Source organism: Haliotis rufescens, unplaced genomic scaffold, assembly GCF_023055435.1.
Source record: "Haliotis rufescens isolate VD_foot unplaced genomic scaffold, xgHalRufe1.0.p SCAF_15, whole genome shotgun sequence".
Lineage (NCBI taxonomy): Eukaryota > Metazoa > Mollusca > Gastropoda > Lepetellida > Haliotidae > Haliotis > Haliotis rufescens.
Window position 1 is genome coordinate 14364654 of NW_025963835.1, and position 20259 is coordinate 14384912.

The following is a 20259-nucleotide window of genomic DNA, read 5'->3' on the forward strand; positions in this document are numbered from 1 at the left end:
GTAGCGGCATAGGCTATTGCAGTGCAGACAGGAGCGTGTTGTAGCGACATAGGCTAATATACCACAGACAGACAAGGGCGTGTTGTAGCGACATAGGCTAATGTAGTGCAGGCAGACAGGGGCGTGTTGTAGCGACATAGGCTAATATACCACAGACAGACAAGGGCGTGTTGTAGCGACATAGGCTAATATACCACAGACAGACAAGGGCGTGTTGTAGCGACATAGGCTAATATAGCACAGACAGACAAGGGCGTGTTGTAGCGACATAGGCTAATGCAGCGCAGACAGACAGGGGCGTGTTGTAGCGGCATAGGCTATTGTAGCGCAGACAGACAAGGGGTTGTTTTAGCGACTTAGGCTTATATAGCACAGACAGACAGGGGCGTGTTGTAGCGACATAGGCTACTGTAGCACAGACAGACAAGGGCGTGTTGTAGTAACATAGGCTAATGTAGCGCAGACAGACAAGGGCGTGTTGTAGCGACATAGGCTAATATAGCGCAGACAGACAGGGGCGTGTTGTAGCGACATAGGCTAATGTAGCGCAGACAGACAAGGGCGTGTTTTAGCGACATAGGCTAATGTAGCGCAGACTGACAGGGACGTGTTGTAGCGACATAGGCTATTGTAGCGCAGACAGACAACGGCGTGTTGTAGCAACATAGGCTAATGCAGTGCAGACAGACAAGGGCGTGTTGTAGCGACATAGGCTAATATACCACAGACAGACAGGGGCTTGTTATAGGGGCACAACTCAGCTCAGTATCATTATTACCACAGTCAAGTACATCTGGTTTAATCCCCCGTCGCGTCAAACCAAAAGACGCTAAAACATGGTACTCGTTGTTACCCTGCCTGGCGCTCGGCATTAAGGGGATAAGACAAGGACTGGTCGGCTCGGAGTCAGTTTACTGTGTCTGAGTGGGGTGTTCGTGTTAAACTGCGACATGGTATCTCACTAGGGCTAGCACTATAAAACCACTATAAGTCCGGACAAGGATAAGCAACACACACACACACACACACACACACACACAAACACACACACACACACACACACACACACACACACACACACACACACACACACACACACACACACACACACACACACACACACACACACACACACACACACACACACACGTGCATGTACGTCGCAATATGACAAATAATTTTCAATGTCACGATAAAGAACATTTTACTTTCTTTCTTCCAGCAGAAGTTAACAGTTAAGTTCATATTGCTGCACTGATTAGTCAACACGAATGTCCCATTTCTTCATATATATCTCTACCTAGCGGTTAGGAGAGAAAGGTTATTGAGGGAAACATGACAGGATGTAACGTTTAGCCTGCCCAGCTTATGAGTGAAGGGTGCCTATGTTAAGTGCACTACGTCTCAGGTGTATGCATGTGGCTATCTCTTCGTCATCCTGGGATGTTATGTTAATAGTAAAGGATAAAAAGCGCGAAGGAAGTTTTGACAGCGATTGTAAGGCCTGGGCATTGGGATATTCGGGCGACCGAGGAGGTTTTTATCCAATTCAGGAACCGTCTAAATGAAAGAAATACCAGGAAGAATAAGTAGAGATCGGGATAACTTATAGTGAGTGCAACAATACATTGCTTCGCGGTCTAAAAGGAATTGACGAAAGCGTGATAAAGACCACGTGCAGCATGCACACAACTTAAGTCATGACATGTAAGATTGAACACGGTGGGAAAGCATTTTAATACAAAACTAAACTAGATATATGACGTTCGGGTTCGAGTCACGTCATGGAATTTTCATGTGGAAACAAATGTGACTTTTAAGCAATTAAAAATCAACATTTAATTCATATCAAAAGTCCAGAGTAAAACCTTGAGATTATCTCTCAATTAAATCTGGGGCCGGAGGTTTCCTGGTCAATGAATTATCAACATGTTAAAGAACCTACTCATACAGTAGAGTAACGTATCAGAATGTTAAAAGATATATTAAAGGATTGACTTGGAAGACGAAAGGTACTAGTTACTGTAGAGTTACTTCCCTTGTATACACTGCCTTCGCCAAGTTAAGATTCACAGATCTGTTGACAAGCATGCATGGTTATCAATAGCCATTTCTTTATCCACAAGATACAAGTAGTTGCGCCTTTACGTCTAAATATATTATAAAGTTTCAATTCATGTATTTCCTGCACCCTAGAATGACAACACAGGATCTAGTACTATGATAGTTATATGTATTCATGAATATATTGTATGTGCAGCTGGGATTCGTGTTGGAGAATGTTCTTTTTTCAGACAGCAGCTCAACACAATTCGTTTAGAACCCCACAACATATAACATTTCAGACCAATACATCCAGCATATCCTGTGAACTATTTGTTGTGAAAAATGGTGTTCTTCTAGCATTTTCGGGAAACAGATTCATTTATATTTCAAAATAATACACACGCAAGCACGCTCTCTCTCTCTCTCTCTCTCTCTCTCTCTCTCTCTCTCTCTCTCTCTCTCTCACTCTCTCTTCCTCTCTCTCTCTCTCTCTCTCTCTCTTTCTCTCTCACTCTCTCTTCCTCTCTCCCTATTTCTCTCTCTCTCACTCACTCTCTCTCTCTCACTCTCTCTCTCTCACTCTTTCTCTCTCTCTCTCTCACACACACACACACGCACAAACACATACACGCACACACACATACACACACTGAATCTAAAATGCTCGGACTCTAAAGGAGTATCTGGAGGGGAGCGGGACGTGTCATGTAACATTACATTATGAGTAATATTAGAAAACTGATAGGAATGTCCGGTGTTTTGTACATGTATGTTTGTTTCAATTCTATATGTCTGTCCTAATTCTTTGTATACGTTTATTTCAGGACTGTCAGGTAATGTTGAGAAACTTAGAGATTTACATTGACACCCTCTGAGTTTGCTTTGACTGCATTCGAGTGAATGTCCACATTGTTTGGCTTTGTGTTCTGTTTAGTTTCCCTAGCCATTTCTACTTAGGCGACAGAAGTCGACTACAGTCAGTGTGCACTACACCGAACAATGTCACAGGGGCCTCCAGTAAATTTGAACACCCCTCATGCACATGAATACATCCACTGTAGAAATGTGCATGTGTCGAGTACACCTCACCCTACACAAGTACACAAGAGTACCAGGCTATAAGTACACGCAGCGTTTATGTGGGACATGGATTAGAAACCCCTGAAGATTCGGGTTAGAATAGGTCTTCAGCAATCCATGCTGGCCGTAAAAGGTGTCTATGCTTGTCGTAAGAGGCGACTAACGGGATCGGGTGGTCAGACTCGCTGACTTGGTTGATGCATGTTATTGTATCCCAATTACGTGGATCGATGCTCATGATGTCAAACCACTGGATTATCTGGTCCAGACTCGATTATTTACAGACCGCTGTCATATATAACTGGAATACTGCTGCGTGCGGCGTTAAACAACAAACAAACAAACATGGATTAGGAGCAGTGGAAACATAGTCAATTTGCCGTTTCTTGAATTGCCAACTTAATACAGTTCTTTCACGTTTGTGTTATAGATTGTCTTGATTTAATAACAAACGACTGAGCTTCATTATTGGGCAGAATTTCTAAATCAATACCAGACGCAGTGTCAAAACAGTTACAAAACGTACGAACAAAGATAAGAATTACCATAACCTGATGTGGACATTATACTTGAGTTTTCTATATTATCTTTATCCTTCGTCATATATAGCTAACACTAACAGGGTCAGGGCAACGCTCGGTCCGACGTTACAGGCGCCGTCACATAGCTTGAACATTGCTGACCACGGCGTGAACAGCACCCCCTCCTTCTGTCTAACGTCAACAAATCTAGCCAGCGTCTGTATTGCGGTTGTAACACGTACACACGTGTAGATATGTGTATGATTCTAACACATGTAGGGGCGGTCGGGTAGCCTAGTGGTTAAAAGCGTTCGCTCGTTACGCCGAAGACCCGGGTTCGATTCCCGACATGGGTACAATATGTGGAGCCCATTTCTGGTGTCCCCCGCCGTGATATTGCTGGAATATTGCTAAAAGCGGCGTAAACCCATACTCACCCACTCACTCTAACACATGCACATTTTTATGCCAGTCTGGGTAGCCTAGTGGTTGAAGCGTTCGCTCATAACGCCGATGACCTGGGTTCGATTCCCCAGAAGGGTATAATGTGTGAAGCCTTTCTGGTGCTCCCCGCCGTGATATTGCTAGAATATTGCTAAAAGCGGCGTAGAATCATAACCACACACTCACTCATGCCAGTCTAATACGGTAAACACTAACCATCAAACCTTAGTCTTCCCAGTGTTATAGAGTATCGTAGTCGCATTTTTTGTCCTGGTATATATGTCTTGGGTGTGTTTGCTGTCTGAAAGCGTTTAGGTTTCAGCAATGTCTAGCATTCTAGTGCAAAAACACACACATTCAGCGTCGATACTGAGTCTTGACGACATTCGTGTCATATCTTGATATCTGTCACACAACAAACACAACACTGCACATGGACGCCAGGCCATACAGAAACAAAGATGGCGGCCTCCAACGCATACACTGCGCATGTCACAAAATGGACGATGGCGGCATGGCATAGTGTGTTTTGTCCTTTGTGTGTTGTCCCAGGGGTCAGTGGCAAAGGATGACGTCGGAGATCCGACAACTCGCCTTAACTTGGAAATATGTATCACCTTATAGACACACAATTTTATAACGTCGTTCTCCTCGTATTCTACGCTCTTTTGCCACTCCCTGTCGTGTTCTGTGTTTGTGAATGTTCTGGTATTGTAGTGAGTCTAGAGCGTCCCAACATGTTGTTCAAAGCCATGTAGTGTTTTGAAGGTATGTCCAAGTTGCTATGCCAAGATCTGTGCACAATATCCTGCGACAGTCTATCTCGTACACTGAGAATTAATGAAACTATTATATAACATGGATAGTGACATTTGCAACAAAATTATGGCATGGGATATTAAATATTTCACAAGTAAATTGTACTGTATACAGACAAATCTTTATGTCAGTAAAGGATTTACAAACAAAGGGGTAAATGTTATTATTTACATTATGAGATCGAAAAACATAATTAGAATATGACATTCGTTCCGTGTTGATTCCATAACTATACTCTGACTATGTGTAACTGGTCATGGTCGAGGCTATCCTTAAGAATAATATTTATTCTTTTCTTTTGTATTTCCTTATTACAATCACTACAACTGACTCATTTATATTAATCCTATTTCCTTTAATCCTCTCGCACTAGTTCCTACATCTAAAACATTATAGATAATATGTAGTAATGTAGTCGGGACGTTTGAAAAAGTTCGTTATAACCAGTACAACGTGTGTGATAAACATGTTCATGTGTATGTGTATGGGTTAGTCCTGTTGTTGCAAGGTATTCTGCACAGACCATGAGTGTCCGTTAGCTGCTGCGTTAGCGCTCGTACATAACACGTACTTCTGTTGTAACATAATACAGCTCAGTGATGAATATGAGATGCAACTGATGATGAAGATGTACTGTCATGTATTACAAGGATTCCAGTATCGCAAGCTGCTAATATCGTAACTTGCATCAGTATACCTACGGCTTAGCATATCCTATATTGTACTCAGCATCGTAATGTTCTTCAAAGATGAGCTCTGCGATTTTAACAGCGCAAAACGCGAAATAATATTTTCATTGCAAATGTGATTACTGCGCGTCAGTGTCGCTGTTTTGTCCTAATTGTCTGTTGTAAGTGTTTATGTACTGGGTCCCGTTTCGCAAAGCGATCTTGGTGTTACGACTGTCGTAAGTCTGTGATAAGGAATTGGGGTTACGAGAGCCGTTGTGCTAAGATGGCTTTGTGAGACGGGCTTGTGGTGTCATGACTGGGCACTGGTCTAATCTGGATTCCCGTGTTGTAGAGGCTGTGTGTCAACGCGGTGTACCTGCCGACGTCGTCTTCCTGCTCGACTCCTCCAACAGTATCTGGGGCCCTGACTTCGTCAAGCAGCTTGAGTTTGTCGGCGATGTCGTCAGCATGTTCCAGATCGGCCAGCACTTCACCCGCGTTGCCATAGCGACGTTTGGTCGTTACACCGAATATCAGTTTCACCTGGACGATTATTTCAACAAGCATGACATGATAGACGCCATTCTCAACATCAAGGAGACAAATGGCGAGGCAACAAACACTGCTCAAGCTATCAGGTACGTCTTACCCACACCTATTCATCTGTCTATATACATTGTCAACACGCTACATCAGCCATATACGGTGTACAACACCTTACTATACCTATATACAGTCAAACTTATTGTCCAATGTGTAAGGACATTCAGAACCAGGCGACTAGGCGACCACTAATCCTAAGGAACCAGTGCCTTACATGTTCAGTAAACTGTAAACACGCTTATAACGAACTGACCGATATAACGAACACATTTTTAGTCCCGGCCATTTGTTGTATATATGCTGCATATATGCTTATAACGAACTACGGTTATAACGAACTAAAATTAGTTGTCCCTTTGAGTTCGTTATAACCGTAGTTTACTGTAATGCCCGGCGTTAATTTCTAGATCTGCTCTAAAGGGACACAATGTTCGCCTAGGAATCATACTCCCAGTACCTGGTTCCACGAAGTGACCTTAACTCTATGACTGTCGTTTGTAAAACATAATAAATGAGAATTAAGACCGCCTTAGAGCTAAGATCGTTTTGTGAAACGGCGCCCTTGACTATGATTCCTTATCGGACATTTTGTCTCTTAAAGCAGACATTGATCTTTGATATATTGCGACACAAATTGTCTTACCTTTACGACTGAAGCATGTAAGACTTACATAATTACGATCGACTTACAGTTAAGGTCGCTTTGTGGAACGGACCCCTGGTCGCAAAATGTCACGGCTCAATGTCCGGAGTAAGACAGTGTAAATTAGTCATACCAGACTAAACGTACCTTGACAACGGTGCTATTGATGTAAAACGAACTGTTATTGTCCAATAGATACATGCGGAGAAAGATGTTCAACGCGAAGCACGGCGGGAGGAAGGGCGTGTCTAGGGTCGGCATCGTGGTGACCGACGGACAGTCTCACAACATCCTCAAGACAGTGTGGGAAGCCTCCAAGGCCAAGAAGGAGGGCATCAACATGTTTGCTCTGGGCGTGGGGTCGATGACTAACCTGAGGGAATTGAAGGGGATCTCCAGCAAGCCGTCTCTGGACTATTACTTCCAGGTCGGGGGATACTCCGCTCTCGACAACCTCAAGGAGAAGCTTGCACTTAGAACGTGTCAAGGTGAGAACTCAGAGACTATATACATTGTACAACAAATTACACGAGCCATATACTGTGCACAATACCTTTCATTGGATTGTTTACATCCTACAACACCTTACAACGGCCATACACATTGCATAACACCTTTCAATGGTCATATACATTGTACAACACCTTTCAACAGCTACATACATTGCACAGCACCTTTCAACAGCCACATGCATTGTACAACACCTTTCAACAGCCACATACATTGCACAGCACCTTTCAACAGCCACATACATTGCACAGCACCTTTCAACGGCCACATGAATTGTACAACACCTTTCAACAGCTACATACATTGTACAACACCTTGAAACAGCTACATACATTGCACAGCACCTTTCAATAGCCACATACATTGTACAGCACCTTTCAACAGCCACATACATTGCACAGCACCTTTCAACGGCCACATGAATTGTACAACACCTTTCAACAGCAACATACATTGTACAACACCTTGAAACAGATACATCCATTGCACAGCACCTTTCAACAGCCACATACATTGTACAGCACCTTTCAACAGCCACATACATTGCACAGTACCTTTCAACGGTCACATGAATTGTATAACACCTTTCAACAGCTACATACATTGTACAACACCTTGCAACAGCTACATACATTGTACAACACCTTGCAACAGCCACATGCATTGTACAACACCTTTCAACAGCCACATACATTGTACAACACCTTTCAACAGCTACATACATTGTACAACACCTTTCAACAGCCACATACATTGCACAGCACCTTTCAACAGCCACATACGTTGTACAACACCTTTCAACAGCCACATTCATTGTACAGCACCTTTCAACAGCCACATACATTGTACAGCACCTTTCAACAGCCACATACTTTGTACAACACCTTTCAACAGCCACATGAATTGTACAACACCTTTCAACAGCCACATACATTGTACAACACCTTTCAACAGCTACATACATTGCACAGCACCTTGCAACAGCCACATGCATTGTACAGCACCTTTCAACAGCCACATACATTGTACAACACCTTGCAACAGCCACATACATTGTACAGCACCTTTCAACAGCCACATACATTGTACAACACCTTTCAACAGCTACATACATTGTACAACACCTTTCAACAGCCACATACATTGCACAGCACCTTTCAACAGACACATACATTGTACAACACCTTTCAACAGCCACATTCATTGTACAGCACCTTTCAACAGCCACATACATTGTACAACACCTTTCAACGGCCACATACATTGTACAGCACCTTTCAACAGCCACATACTTTGTACAACACCTTTCAACAGCCACATACATTGTACAGCACCTTTCAACAGCCACATACATTGTACATCACCTTTCAACAGCCACATACATTGTACAGCACCTTTCAACAGCCACATACGTTGTACAACACCTTTCAACAGCTACATACGTTGTACAGCACCTTTCAACAGCTACATACATTGTACAGCACCTTTCAACGGCCACATACATTGTACAACACCTTTCAACAGCCACATACATAGTACAACACCTTTCAACAGCTACATACATTGTACAACACCTTTCAACAGCCACATACATTGTACAACACCTTTCAACAGCTACATACATTGTACAGCACCTTTCAACGGCCACATACATTGTACAACACCTTTCAACAGCTACATACGTTGTACAACACCTTTCAACAGCCACATACGTTGTACAACACCTTTCAACAGCCACATACATTGTACAACACCTTTCAACAGCCACATACGTTGTACAACACCTTTCAACAGCAACATACATTCTACAGCACCTTTCAACAGCTACATACGTTGTACAGCACCTTTCAACAGCTACATACATTGTACAGCACCTTTCAACAGCTACATACATTGTACAACACCTTTCAACAGCCAGATACATTGTACAACACCTTTCAACGGCTATATGCATCGCACAACACCATTCAATGGTCATGTACATTACAACAGCTACACCCCTTTCAACGGCCATATGCATTGTACTACTTTTAAAGGTCACATTCATTGCACAACACCTTTCAACGGCCATGTACAATGTACAGCGCCTTCCAATGGCCATGTGAAATGCACAACACCTTCCAACGGCCACATACATTGCACAATATCTTCCAACGGCCACATACATTGCACAACACCTTCCAACGGCCACATACATTGCACAACACCTTCCAACGGCCACATACATTGTACAACACCTTCCAATTGCCATATGCATTGCATAACGCCTTTCAACGGCTACATACATTGCACAACACCTTTCAACGGCCATATGCATTGCACAACGCCTTTCAACGGCCACATACATTGCACAACACCTTCCAACGGCCACATATATTGCACAGCACCTCTCAATGGCCATTTGCATTGCACAACACCTTCCAATGGCCATATGCATTGCACAACGCCTTTCAACGGCCACATACATTGCACAACACCTTCCAATGGCCATATGCACTTCCTTTCAACGGCCACATACATTGCACAACATCTTTCGAAGGCCACATACATTGTACAACACCTTCCAATGGCCATATGCATTGCACAACGACTTACAACTGCCATATGCATTGCACAACGCCTTTCAACGGCCACATACATTGTTCAGTGCCTTTCTACGGCCACAGGGGGCACGGGTGGCCCAGTCGTCTAAGGCGCCGCGATTCGCTGTGCAGTGTTGCGTCCCTTGGGCATGCCAGAAACCTATGATTGTGGGTTCGAATCCCCGTTCGCCCCGATTATGTTTCTAGGTTTGTCAGCACCATACCCGTGCTCGTAGGTTTCACCGAAGTGGTAAACGTCTAAGACCTGCATCACTTCGGGCTTTCCTCCCACATTAAGCTGACACGCCGCGATATGACTGGAATACATTTAAAAGCGGCGTTAAACCAAACTCACTCACTCACTTCTACGGCCACATACATTGTACAACACCTTTCAACAGCTACATACATTGTACACCATCTTACATCGGACATTACTATTATGTTCTTCCCTCAAGACAGCTGGGCCGACGTTTAGCACTATAGACAGTATTAAACACTGTTTAACTATTGGAGACGTTCAGCACCACAGAGAGTATTAAACACTGTGTAACTATAGGAGACGTTCAGCACCACAGAGAGTATTAAACACTGCGTAACTATAGGAGACGTTCAGCACCACAAAAAGTATTAAACACGGTGTAACTACTGGAGACGTTTAGCACCACAGAGAGTATTAAACACGGTGTAACTATAGGAGACGTTCAGCACCACAGAGAGTATTAAACACTGTGTAACTATAGGAGACGTTCAGCACCACAGAGAGTATTAAACACGGTGTAACTATAGGAGACGTTCAGCACCACAGAGAGTATTAAACACTGTGTAACTATAGGAGACGTTCAGCACCACAGAGAGTATTAAACAAGGTGTAACTATTGGAGACGTTCAGCACCACAGAGAGTATTAAACATTGTGTAACTATTGGAGACGTTCAGCACCACAGAGAGTATTAAACAAGGTGTAACTATAGGAGACGTTCAGCACCACAGAGAGTATTAAACACGGTGCAACTATATAGGAGAAGTTCAGCACCACAGAGAGTATTAAACATTGTGTAACTATTGGAGACGTTCAGCACCACAGAGAGTATTAAACACTGTGTAACTATAGGAGACGTTCAGCACCACAGAGAGTATTAAACACGGTGTAACTATAGGAGACGTTCAGCACCACAGAGAGTATTAAACAAGGTGTAACTATATAGGAGACGTTCAGCACTATAGACACGATGTTACTAACTATAGAGAGAATGGAAAAATATGCGCTGTGTAGAAGCAAACAGACCCAAGGCTGTTCCTGTTATGTTAGATGCTGATTAACCTTCGAGACAAGCATAGAGAATGGGTTAACGTTAGTGATGCTTCCCTTGCAGTGACAGGCCCGCCGGAGAAAACTACACGAGCTGTGCCCAAGGTCCGCACCACCATCAGGACAAGTAAGTCTCATTGCCGGACTCACGTGCTCTGTAATGTGTGGACCAATACATCAGGTTTTATCTAAATAATGACTGAATTCTTTAGATTTAAGGCGTTTGCTTTTATTAAAGCAAAAATGTGGTAAGAAAGGCATTTGTTTTTATTACCGACAAGTCTGAAAACCCCATTCAGCAATAAGATATACAACAAATTGTTGCTGACACAACATAATTAACTCACCACGACAGCATGGTTAAATAATTGTTCAGGATCTTGGCCATTATGACACTAAATTAAAATTTTAAATTTTAATACCTACCATATGTTTACAACAAAACAAAATATTCAAAGTGCTTTTTCTGGGGGTTATCCACCACCGACTTCAAGTTTGGAGGAAAACATCCAACTAATAAAAATGGCCAAAGATGACTACATGTATTTGTGTGACCCGGGACGATGTAAAAGATGTTTGTACTTTTCTTCCAGCTACGACAACCCCGTCAACAACTACATCATATATGGACGTGCTGCAGAGAAGTGAGTAGCACGTGTCTAGAGTTTGTTGTGCCGTGATGCGTCAGTTTTTACCAGACGATTACACGTTTGCAAATTGCAAAATTACAAACTTTATTGCCTCTTAATGACAGGTCTTTTTATTGTCTAAATGTATTTGTTATTGATACACAACTTTTTATAGTCACGATAAGGCTGAAATACTGCCGATGTGACTTTATATTTTAACGCATTCATCCATTCATCTCCCTTAAGCTATATCGTTGAAGTACAGCATGTATCCATGTAGATCAGATTATTCTTCTCGAACTCCCTCCATCGATTTTCTAGCCAGCTGTCCACGTAATTACGTGTTTGTAAAGTTCACACGTCTCTTCAACTCATACCATGGGCCTAGTGGTTAAAGCGCTCGCTCGTCACGTTGAAGGCCAGGGTTCGATTTCCCACATGGATACATTGTGTGAAGCTCATTTCTGGTGTCCCCGCCTTGATATTGGTTGAATATTGGTAGAAACTATACTCACTCACTCAACTAATACCTACCAACCATCTCTCTTCAGTATGTTTGAACAAGAAAGCAGACATTGTGTTTGCCCTGGACTCCTCGAACCAGATCAGCACACAGGACTTCTGGAACCAGATCCGGTTTGTCAGAGAGTTCGCCAAGAACCTTGACATTGGCCCCAACAAAACCAGAGTTGGTCTAATCGTCTATACCGACCAGGTGCTGGAGGGGTTCGAACTCAACACGTACCAGGATGTGCATGACGTCACTACCGGCCTCCTGGCGGTGGAGCGCAGTGCTGGGGGAACCCGCATCGGGGAGGCTGTTCGATACATCAGGACCAAGAGTTTCCGACGGAGTCTGGCTCGACGCAATGTCGCGCAAATCGGAGTCATCCTGGCAGCGAGTCAGTCCTACAACATCGGCAGGACTAAGAAGGAGGCAGACATGGCCAGAAAAAGTGGCATCAAACTGTTCGCCATTGGTGCAGGTAATAATTCCTTCTACGTTGAAATAATTTTCATTTGTGTCTGTAACACGTGGTTCTCTGAAATATTCCTATCTTACTATGCAGTTAAATTAAGTGTCGTGTTCGGAACTAGATGTAAAATTATGATTGCTGATTGGATTCCTTAAACCGATCGATAATCGTAATTAAATCACTTAATATTATTTGTCTATTTTACAATTTTAAGTTTAAAACAACTATATGACACCCAACAAAAATAAACACTGATACTTACTTCAACACCTTTTGTTTCAAAGAAACTTCTTTTTTTCTCGTCAAGTAAGAAATGAATAAACCTCGCGAAACAAAACTGTCTTAAGGTTTGTAGGGGGCAGGTTTGAGAGATTCAAGAAAATTGTGTCTGATTGATTGGTCGTTTGAACCTTCTGAGCTATCTTCAAAAAATTTAGTTAATCAGAAATACACAAATTGAGTGTTATACAAAATCTGAAAGCGAGACTTGGGCCTGTTTGACTGTTCCCTATTTTCGTGTGTGTCGTTGCAGGTGATGATGTGAACGACGAAGAGATGCAAGTGTTGACCAATGGTCAGGATGGACGAAGTTTGTTCAGATTGGACAGCTTCGAGAATCTGCAGGATATTATTCCCGAGTTCACCACCGACGCCTGTGCAGGTGAGAGCAGTGATGTGACTGTTACTTCTTAATGTGTAGGCATGGGTGATTGACTTGGGTTTAATACTGATTTGATTAGAACTTCAGTTACACCACGGCGCGTCAGCTTGATGTTGGAGGAAAGCCCGAAGTAATTCAAGTCTCAGACATTTACCACTGGTTGAAAACACAGTTATTGTTATGGTGCTGACAAACCTACATGTAGACACATGATCAGGACGAATCTGGGATTGGAACCCACCATCATAGGCTCAAAGTGAACGGCGGCACCTCAGGCGACTGGGCCACACGTCCCTTAATGTACAGCAATAATAACCATCGAGGTCTACGAGTCAATTATCGCTTAAACATGGAGACTTGGAATATGGCGCCATTATCAACTGTTATATACACCGTTATATTTATCTTGTGATGTTTGGAGGATGTAAACGTCCTCGTGCCTTAACTACAATAGTTAAGGGCAAAACTATCCTTTATTAAACTATACATAGGAGTATAGCATAACTATAACTTTATTTATTCAATACACTGTAATATTTAACGTGTGGTGTTTAAAGGATTTTAATCAAAATAGTTTGGACTGCCAATACACTAATTTTATTTTTTATCTTTCAGTTGAACCATCCATGCTTCCTGTTGCTGATCAACGTAAGTTCATATGTCACTCTTAACTATGCTTTGATTAACGTTGCTTGTCAGACACAAAGGGATATTTGTGTTTGTTTAAATGAATGGCTTTAGGAATTAATGGTCCATCACCAGACTGTCTGGAATGTTTGCAGATAGCAGTCGCGAACACTGGGTTGATCAATGAGTTTCAGTGGTCCAGTCCTGTAATTGTCATCGCTATTTTGCCGATAACGCCCAATGGAATCTGTTTCGAGATAATCGAGACTGGTTAATCTCTGGCGGTGATTTTTTTTTAAAAAAAACCGAAACTAGTGTACGGTCCTAACTGAGCCACCTTGTAACCAATGAATGTCTTTTCTGCAGCGTGTGGCTTCAGACAGGAAGCTGACCTGATGTTCGTCCTGGACAGTGTGAACGCTGGAAGGACCAATACCAAAAAGTCCTTGGAGTTCATCAAGTCGATAGCGAGGGCGGTTGACATTGACAAAGACAAGGTACAGATAGGCCTCATGTCAGCAGAATGCCAGACACCTACTGAAGGGTTCTCACTCAACCGACACGGAAACAAGAAATCTCTTGTCAACGCTCTATCAGAAATGAAGGGGACAGACTTTTCCAGCCTGTTAAAGGACATGAGACGGTCGTCGTTCAACAAGAAGAAGGGCGGGCGGTACGACGCAAAGAAAGTGGCGGTGCTGATTGTTGACGGGAACCTGGAGCAGCCCCTGAAGGCGCTGAGAGAGGCCCGACACGCCCGGGTGAGAGGGGTGGAGGTGTACGTGGTCCAGGTGGGCAATGGGATGCCACAGAAGGAGATGAAGATGATGTGTGATGCCCCCTCGCAGCAACACTTCTTCCAGGTGGAGAACTATGATGAGCTGAAGGGACTGCAGAACCAGCTGCTGGATATCCTCTGTGACGGTGAGTCCAGAAGCTACTTGGGGTTGCTGGTGGGATTTGCGAAATGTAGGAGGGATCGAATAAACATTTAAATGAACGAGTGAGTAGGGTTTTATGCCAGACCAACCATAAAAGATCCATGGTAATGGGTGCCATGGTTATATAAGAAGGGTGCATGTCATTGGAGCGTCGTATATGAACTAGAGTATATGTCATTGGAGCAGTCGTATAAGAACTAGAGTGTATGTCATTGGAGCAGTCGTATAAGAACTAGAGTGTATGTCATTGGAGTGGTCGTATAAGAACTACAGTGTATGTCATTGGAGTGGTCGTATAAGAACTAGAGTGTACGTCATTGAAGCGGACGTATAAGAACTAGGATGTATGTCATTGAAGCGGTCGTGTAAGAACTGGAGTGTAGGTCATTGAAGCGGACGTGTAAGAACTAGAGCGTATGTCACTTAAGCAATCGTATTAGAACTAGAGTGTATGTCCTTGGAGTGGTCGTATTAGAACTAGAGTGTATGTCCTTGGAGTGGTCGTATTAGAACTAGAGTGTATGTCCTTGGAGTGGTCGTATAAGAACTAGAGTGTATGTCCTTGGAGTGGTCGTATTAGAACTAGAGTGTATGTCCTTGGAGTGGTCGTATAAGAACTAGAGCGTATGTCCTTGGAGTGGTCGTATAAGAACTAGAGTGTATGTCCTTGGAGTGGTCGTATTAGAACTAGAGTGTATGTCCTTGGAGTGATCGTATAAGAACTACAGTGTATGTCATTGGAGTGGTCGTATAAGAACTAGAGCGTATGTCCTTGGAGTGGTCGTATTAGAACTAGAGTGTATGTCCTTGGAGTGGTCGTATTAGAACTAGAGTGTATGTCCTTGGAGTGGTCGTATAAGAACTAGAGTGTATGTCCTTGGAGTGGTCGTATTAGAACTAGAGTGTATGTCATTGAACGTTTCGTATAAGAAATAGAGCGTATGACAATGGCGCAGTCGTATAAGAACTAGAGTGTATGTCTTTGAAGCGGTTGTGTAAGAACTAGGGTGTGGTCACTGAAGCGGTCGTATAAGTCATAGGTGTATGTCACTGGAGCGGTCGTATAAGAACTAGGGTGTGGTCACTGAAGCGGTCGTATAAGTCATAGGTGTATGTCACTGGAGCGGTCGTATACGAACTAGGGTGTATGTCATTGAAGCGGTCGTATAAGAACTATGGTGTATGTCACTGAAGCGGTCGTATAAGTCATAGGTGTATGTCACTGGAGCGGTCGTATAAGAACTAGGGTGTATGTCTTTGAAGCGGTCGTGTAAGAACTAGGGTGTATGTCTTTGAAGCGGTCGTATAAGCCATATGTGTATGTCACTGGAGCGGTCGTATAAGAACTAGGGTGTATGTCATTGAAGCGGTCGTGTAAGAACTAGAGTGTATGTCTTTGAAGCGGTCGTATAAGCCATATGTGTATGTCACTGGAGCGGTCGTATACGAACTAGGGTGTGGTCATTGCGGCGGTCGTATAAGAACTAGGGTGCATATCACTGGAGTGGTTGACAGGATATCCGTTAAGCGGTCTTACAAGTATTGATGAATGTAGGTGGAAGGGATGTGAAATGGCATGGGTGGATGTCGGAATTGTTTGTTAAGGATCTGGGTTGGTGCAGTGACTTGGACTGGAGTATGTAGAGGATCTTAAGAACAGGTGGATGACGGTGGATTAGTTGTATCAGCATTATGATGAATGGAGTTGAATATATATGTGGTGATTGGTGAATGTGAAACGGACGTGAGAGTCAATCGACAGTTTGTTTTCGAATACATAATAACACAGATTTCATTTCTGAACTCACTCACTCACTGTTCCGAATTTGAGTGCCAGATGTTAATTGTTAAAAGACAAGAAACAAAAAACGGTATAATATCATAATTAAATATTCATATTCTTTACCCTTTATAGCTACCGTTACTGTCTGTGTTGTACCAGTGGTCATATGTCCACTAATGTGCTGATGCTTCCCTTACAGAATTATAGTGGCCGCATTTGACCTGTCCACCAAGTCCGGAGCACAGGGACCAGCCATGGCTAGAATGGACATTTAGCGCTCAGATATTCTAGGAAATCCAAAGAGTGGAAAATGAAAAAAAACAGCTTCAATGGAGATTTCCAAATTCCAGTTCTGTTCACATTGTGATACTTCCGAGTCTGAGGTGGCTATCAAACACATCGACATGTGTGATAGGCCTGTACATTTACCATTAAACGTCCAAGTCTCTACGTTAGCGCTAAAAAGGGATGCCGTGCAATATAAGACTGTGCCGCAAGTCAGATAGTTCAGACCGTATGATTGGCTGCATCTGGTGGACTGACGGGAGTGATCTAACAACCGCCTGCTCTCGGCCAATCAGCACAGAGAATATTGTGACTAGGCAACACTCATCCGGTGTGACCTTGGTCAATGAACCCGTACTGCTTCTGGCATATATCTAAGGGTCTTTTCAATGACCTTGAGTGAAAGGAGCGTAAATGTGTGAGTGAGTGCGAGTGCTGGTTCGAATCCTGATACTACATGCTGTTGATGCTTTCCTACTGCTGCATGCAGGTTTATTATGCTGCATGCAGATACTTTTTTCTGCTGCATGCAGATACTTTTTTCTGCTGCATCTAGATGTTTTTTTCTGCTGCACAGATGCGTTACTTGTTTGCAAATATGACTTGTTACTTTCGTGACATTGGTCACAAAATTTGTAAATTGTTGAGGAAATGTATATACGTTGAGTAATGTGTATATATGTATATTACTGTAAATATTAAAGTTAAATGTTCAGCTACAATAAACAATGTTGCTATCTCGCAGTTATATTTCAAAAGTAAGTTTCAAGCAGAGACAAAATTAAATTAAATTACACTTATTTCGGTTTTGTGTAGTTTTTACTGACGATCGCTATTATCGACCTATAATGTGAAGCTGTGAACTGGGTCATAGTCAAGTGGGAAGATAGGGTCCCCGTGAATCCGAAAGATGCACTTTTTAACTTACTCTTTAATAATCATCAAGGTGTCTAATAAATGAACTTTCATGTTCCCGTGGCGAAATATTGTCCCGTTATGTCTATTGGCGGCCATATTGGATTTCCGACTTTTCTTTTACATTTTTTAGTGTAATATGAACATGCGGAAATGCCCGAAAGTGTTACTTTCGGGATTAAAGTTGAATTTTAAACAAGATGGGTACCTTAAAACTCGAAAAACCTGAAAAAGCCAGTATATTTTACTTGCAAATATCTATCTACATATAAGGCAAAGTCATTTCCATTGAAGTCTGGAGGAACAGTATTAAACTTACTTGAACGGATAGATATTTTCACAGATAACACGCTATGAGTTTCATGAAGTCCCAGTAACAAAGAAACGATTATACTGCTTGTGTGAGCTTCACAAGCTGGGTGTTAGATATGGTTCGTTTGCATCACAAATCTTATCATGGCGCATAAGTTGTGTAATTTGTGCAATTCCCCAAATTCTTGCAGATGCAGATTTATAATCAATTGGCCACCATAGAAGCCATCCAAACTTCACTAAATACCTGGATCGCTTTGAGTGTAGTGTAACACCTAACATATCTGAGGTCTGATGAAATGGAGGTTTCTACATAGACAACGGTGTAAAACAAAAGCCTGTTAACCCAGAGGTTTTGAAACAATCGATGGCAGAATACATATCTTCTCAGTCAGCAACTCCCCTACCCTTACCCCTATTAGCCAATACAGTTAGCATTACACATGCTTCTAAGGTATCTAGTTTTGAAGACTGGAGGTATGAGGTTGATAGGTTGCTTGAGAGTAAGGAACACTCCACAGTAGTTGTCTGAAGTGCTATTTTGAAGTCTTTAAAGGGTTAGCATTGTGAATCTCATGTACATCCATGTTCTCGGAGCTGTTGCCGAAAGTGTATAGCATCTTTGGTACTGTGCAGGAAAAGACTTCTCTCATTGGTAGCTTCTACAGTGCTTAACATAGTATCAGTAACTGGATATATCAAAATGGTGCCCTGTGTTCTGTTTTCGAGAAAGCTCTTCAGCTGCAGCAGGAGCTAAAAGATGCATCTAGTCATAAGTTAGGCACTGTTAGGTCTGTGCAGTTGTGCGGCGTATTGGGGAGTCTCGTAGGACACAGGAACCAAGGTTGAAAGTTACCACAAAGTCAGCTGTTAGTGCCAAGGACGATGCTCAGTCATTATCAGAGTTAGGATGTATGGTACAGCCGCTGGTAGCACATGTCAATCTTTGTGGGACTACGCAACAACCTAGAATAGTCATGACTCATGTATAGGACGATATGGGTATGACAGAGGTAGAGGTCACACAGGTCCAGTTCAAGGTCCGTAATGTGATGTGCAGGAAGTTAAACTCAGATTACAGATGCTATCATTGTGCACAATCTGGTCACCTTCAGAGAGTCTGTGGAGCGAACACTGATCACATGCGTGGCAGATGGTAGATGCGTTGGTAATCTAGTAAACAAACAAACTTTCGAACCATACCGTGGTGAAGACGCACACATCACTCTAACGAACACGGGCAACTCAAAGGATATTGTACACAAATGGCCGAGTTTATGTGCCTTTCTTGGCTGTTGACTTGTACCTCATTAATCTGTTTTTGTAACTGCCAGGACAGTACTGTGTCTGTCATAAACAGATTGAACCAGTTTCAGGAGGATCTGCTTGACAACAAGTATGATATGCTCCGTATGGAGAAAAGAATACTTGACATCATAGATGTGGTTAAGATATCACTGAAAGCAGAACTAAAGGGGGAAATGCGGGATCAAGTGAGAGAAGCCATGGTCGAGATTCTACAAGGGGAATCCCTTCAAGACATGGTGAAAAGTCAGATTAACACTGAGTTGCGACCTCTAAAACAGGGCTACCATCAGATGAAGAGGCAGCTGCATCATGTCTCAAGGTCACTCAAAGACTTCCCGGACGAGACGAGCGTATTCCACGAATCTGTTCTGAAAGAGGCACATGTTGGGAATCGAGAGAACTCAAGTGACGTCTGTGTCAGAGAAAAACAGAGACTGCGAATAGAACTACAGAAGTGTGATGTTTATACTGCTAATCTCAAGAGAGATAGTGAACGATTCATCGCATTTAATAAGACGAATCAGTCCCAAGTCTCACAACTGAAAACAAATCTTGCCGTGCGTTCTTCCCAAACAACTAAACATGTTGCCT

General features: G+C 42.7%; 1 protein-coding gene across 2 annotated transcripts in view; it reads left to right on the forward strand.

The window, feature by feature from the left end:
* LOC124118069 (cartilage matrix protein-like) overlaps window positions 1-17933 on the forward strand; it is a 55034-nt gene extending 37101 nt beyond the window's left edge. Inside the window, exons 3-12 of one of the 2 annotated variants that reach the window (XM_046480121.2) lie at window positions 2871-2879; window positions 5934-6219; window positions 7023-7315; window positions 11295-11357; window positions 11824-11874; window positions 12411-12845; window positions 13369-13497; window positions 14113-14145; window positions 14491-15048; window positions 17048-17933. In XM_046480121.2, coding sequence (XP_046336077.1) covers window positions 2871-2879; window positions 5934-6219; window positions 7023-7315; window positions 11295-11357; window positions 11824-11874; window positions 12411-12845; window positions 13369-13497; window positions 14113-14145; window positions 14491-15048; window positions 17048-17055 — 1865 coding nt within the window. In that variant the 3' untranslated portion in view covers window positions 17056-17933. The remainder of the gene's footprint in view (window positions 1-2870; window positions 2880-5933; window positions 6220-7022; window positions 7316-11294; window positions 11358-11823; window positions 11875-12410; window positions 12846-13368; window positions 13498-14112; window positions 14146-14490; window positions 15049-17047) is intronic. The other variant, XM_046480122.2, reaches the window with a different exon arrangement.
* The last annotated feature ends 2326 nt before the right edge of the window (window positions 17934-20259 follow it).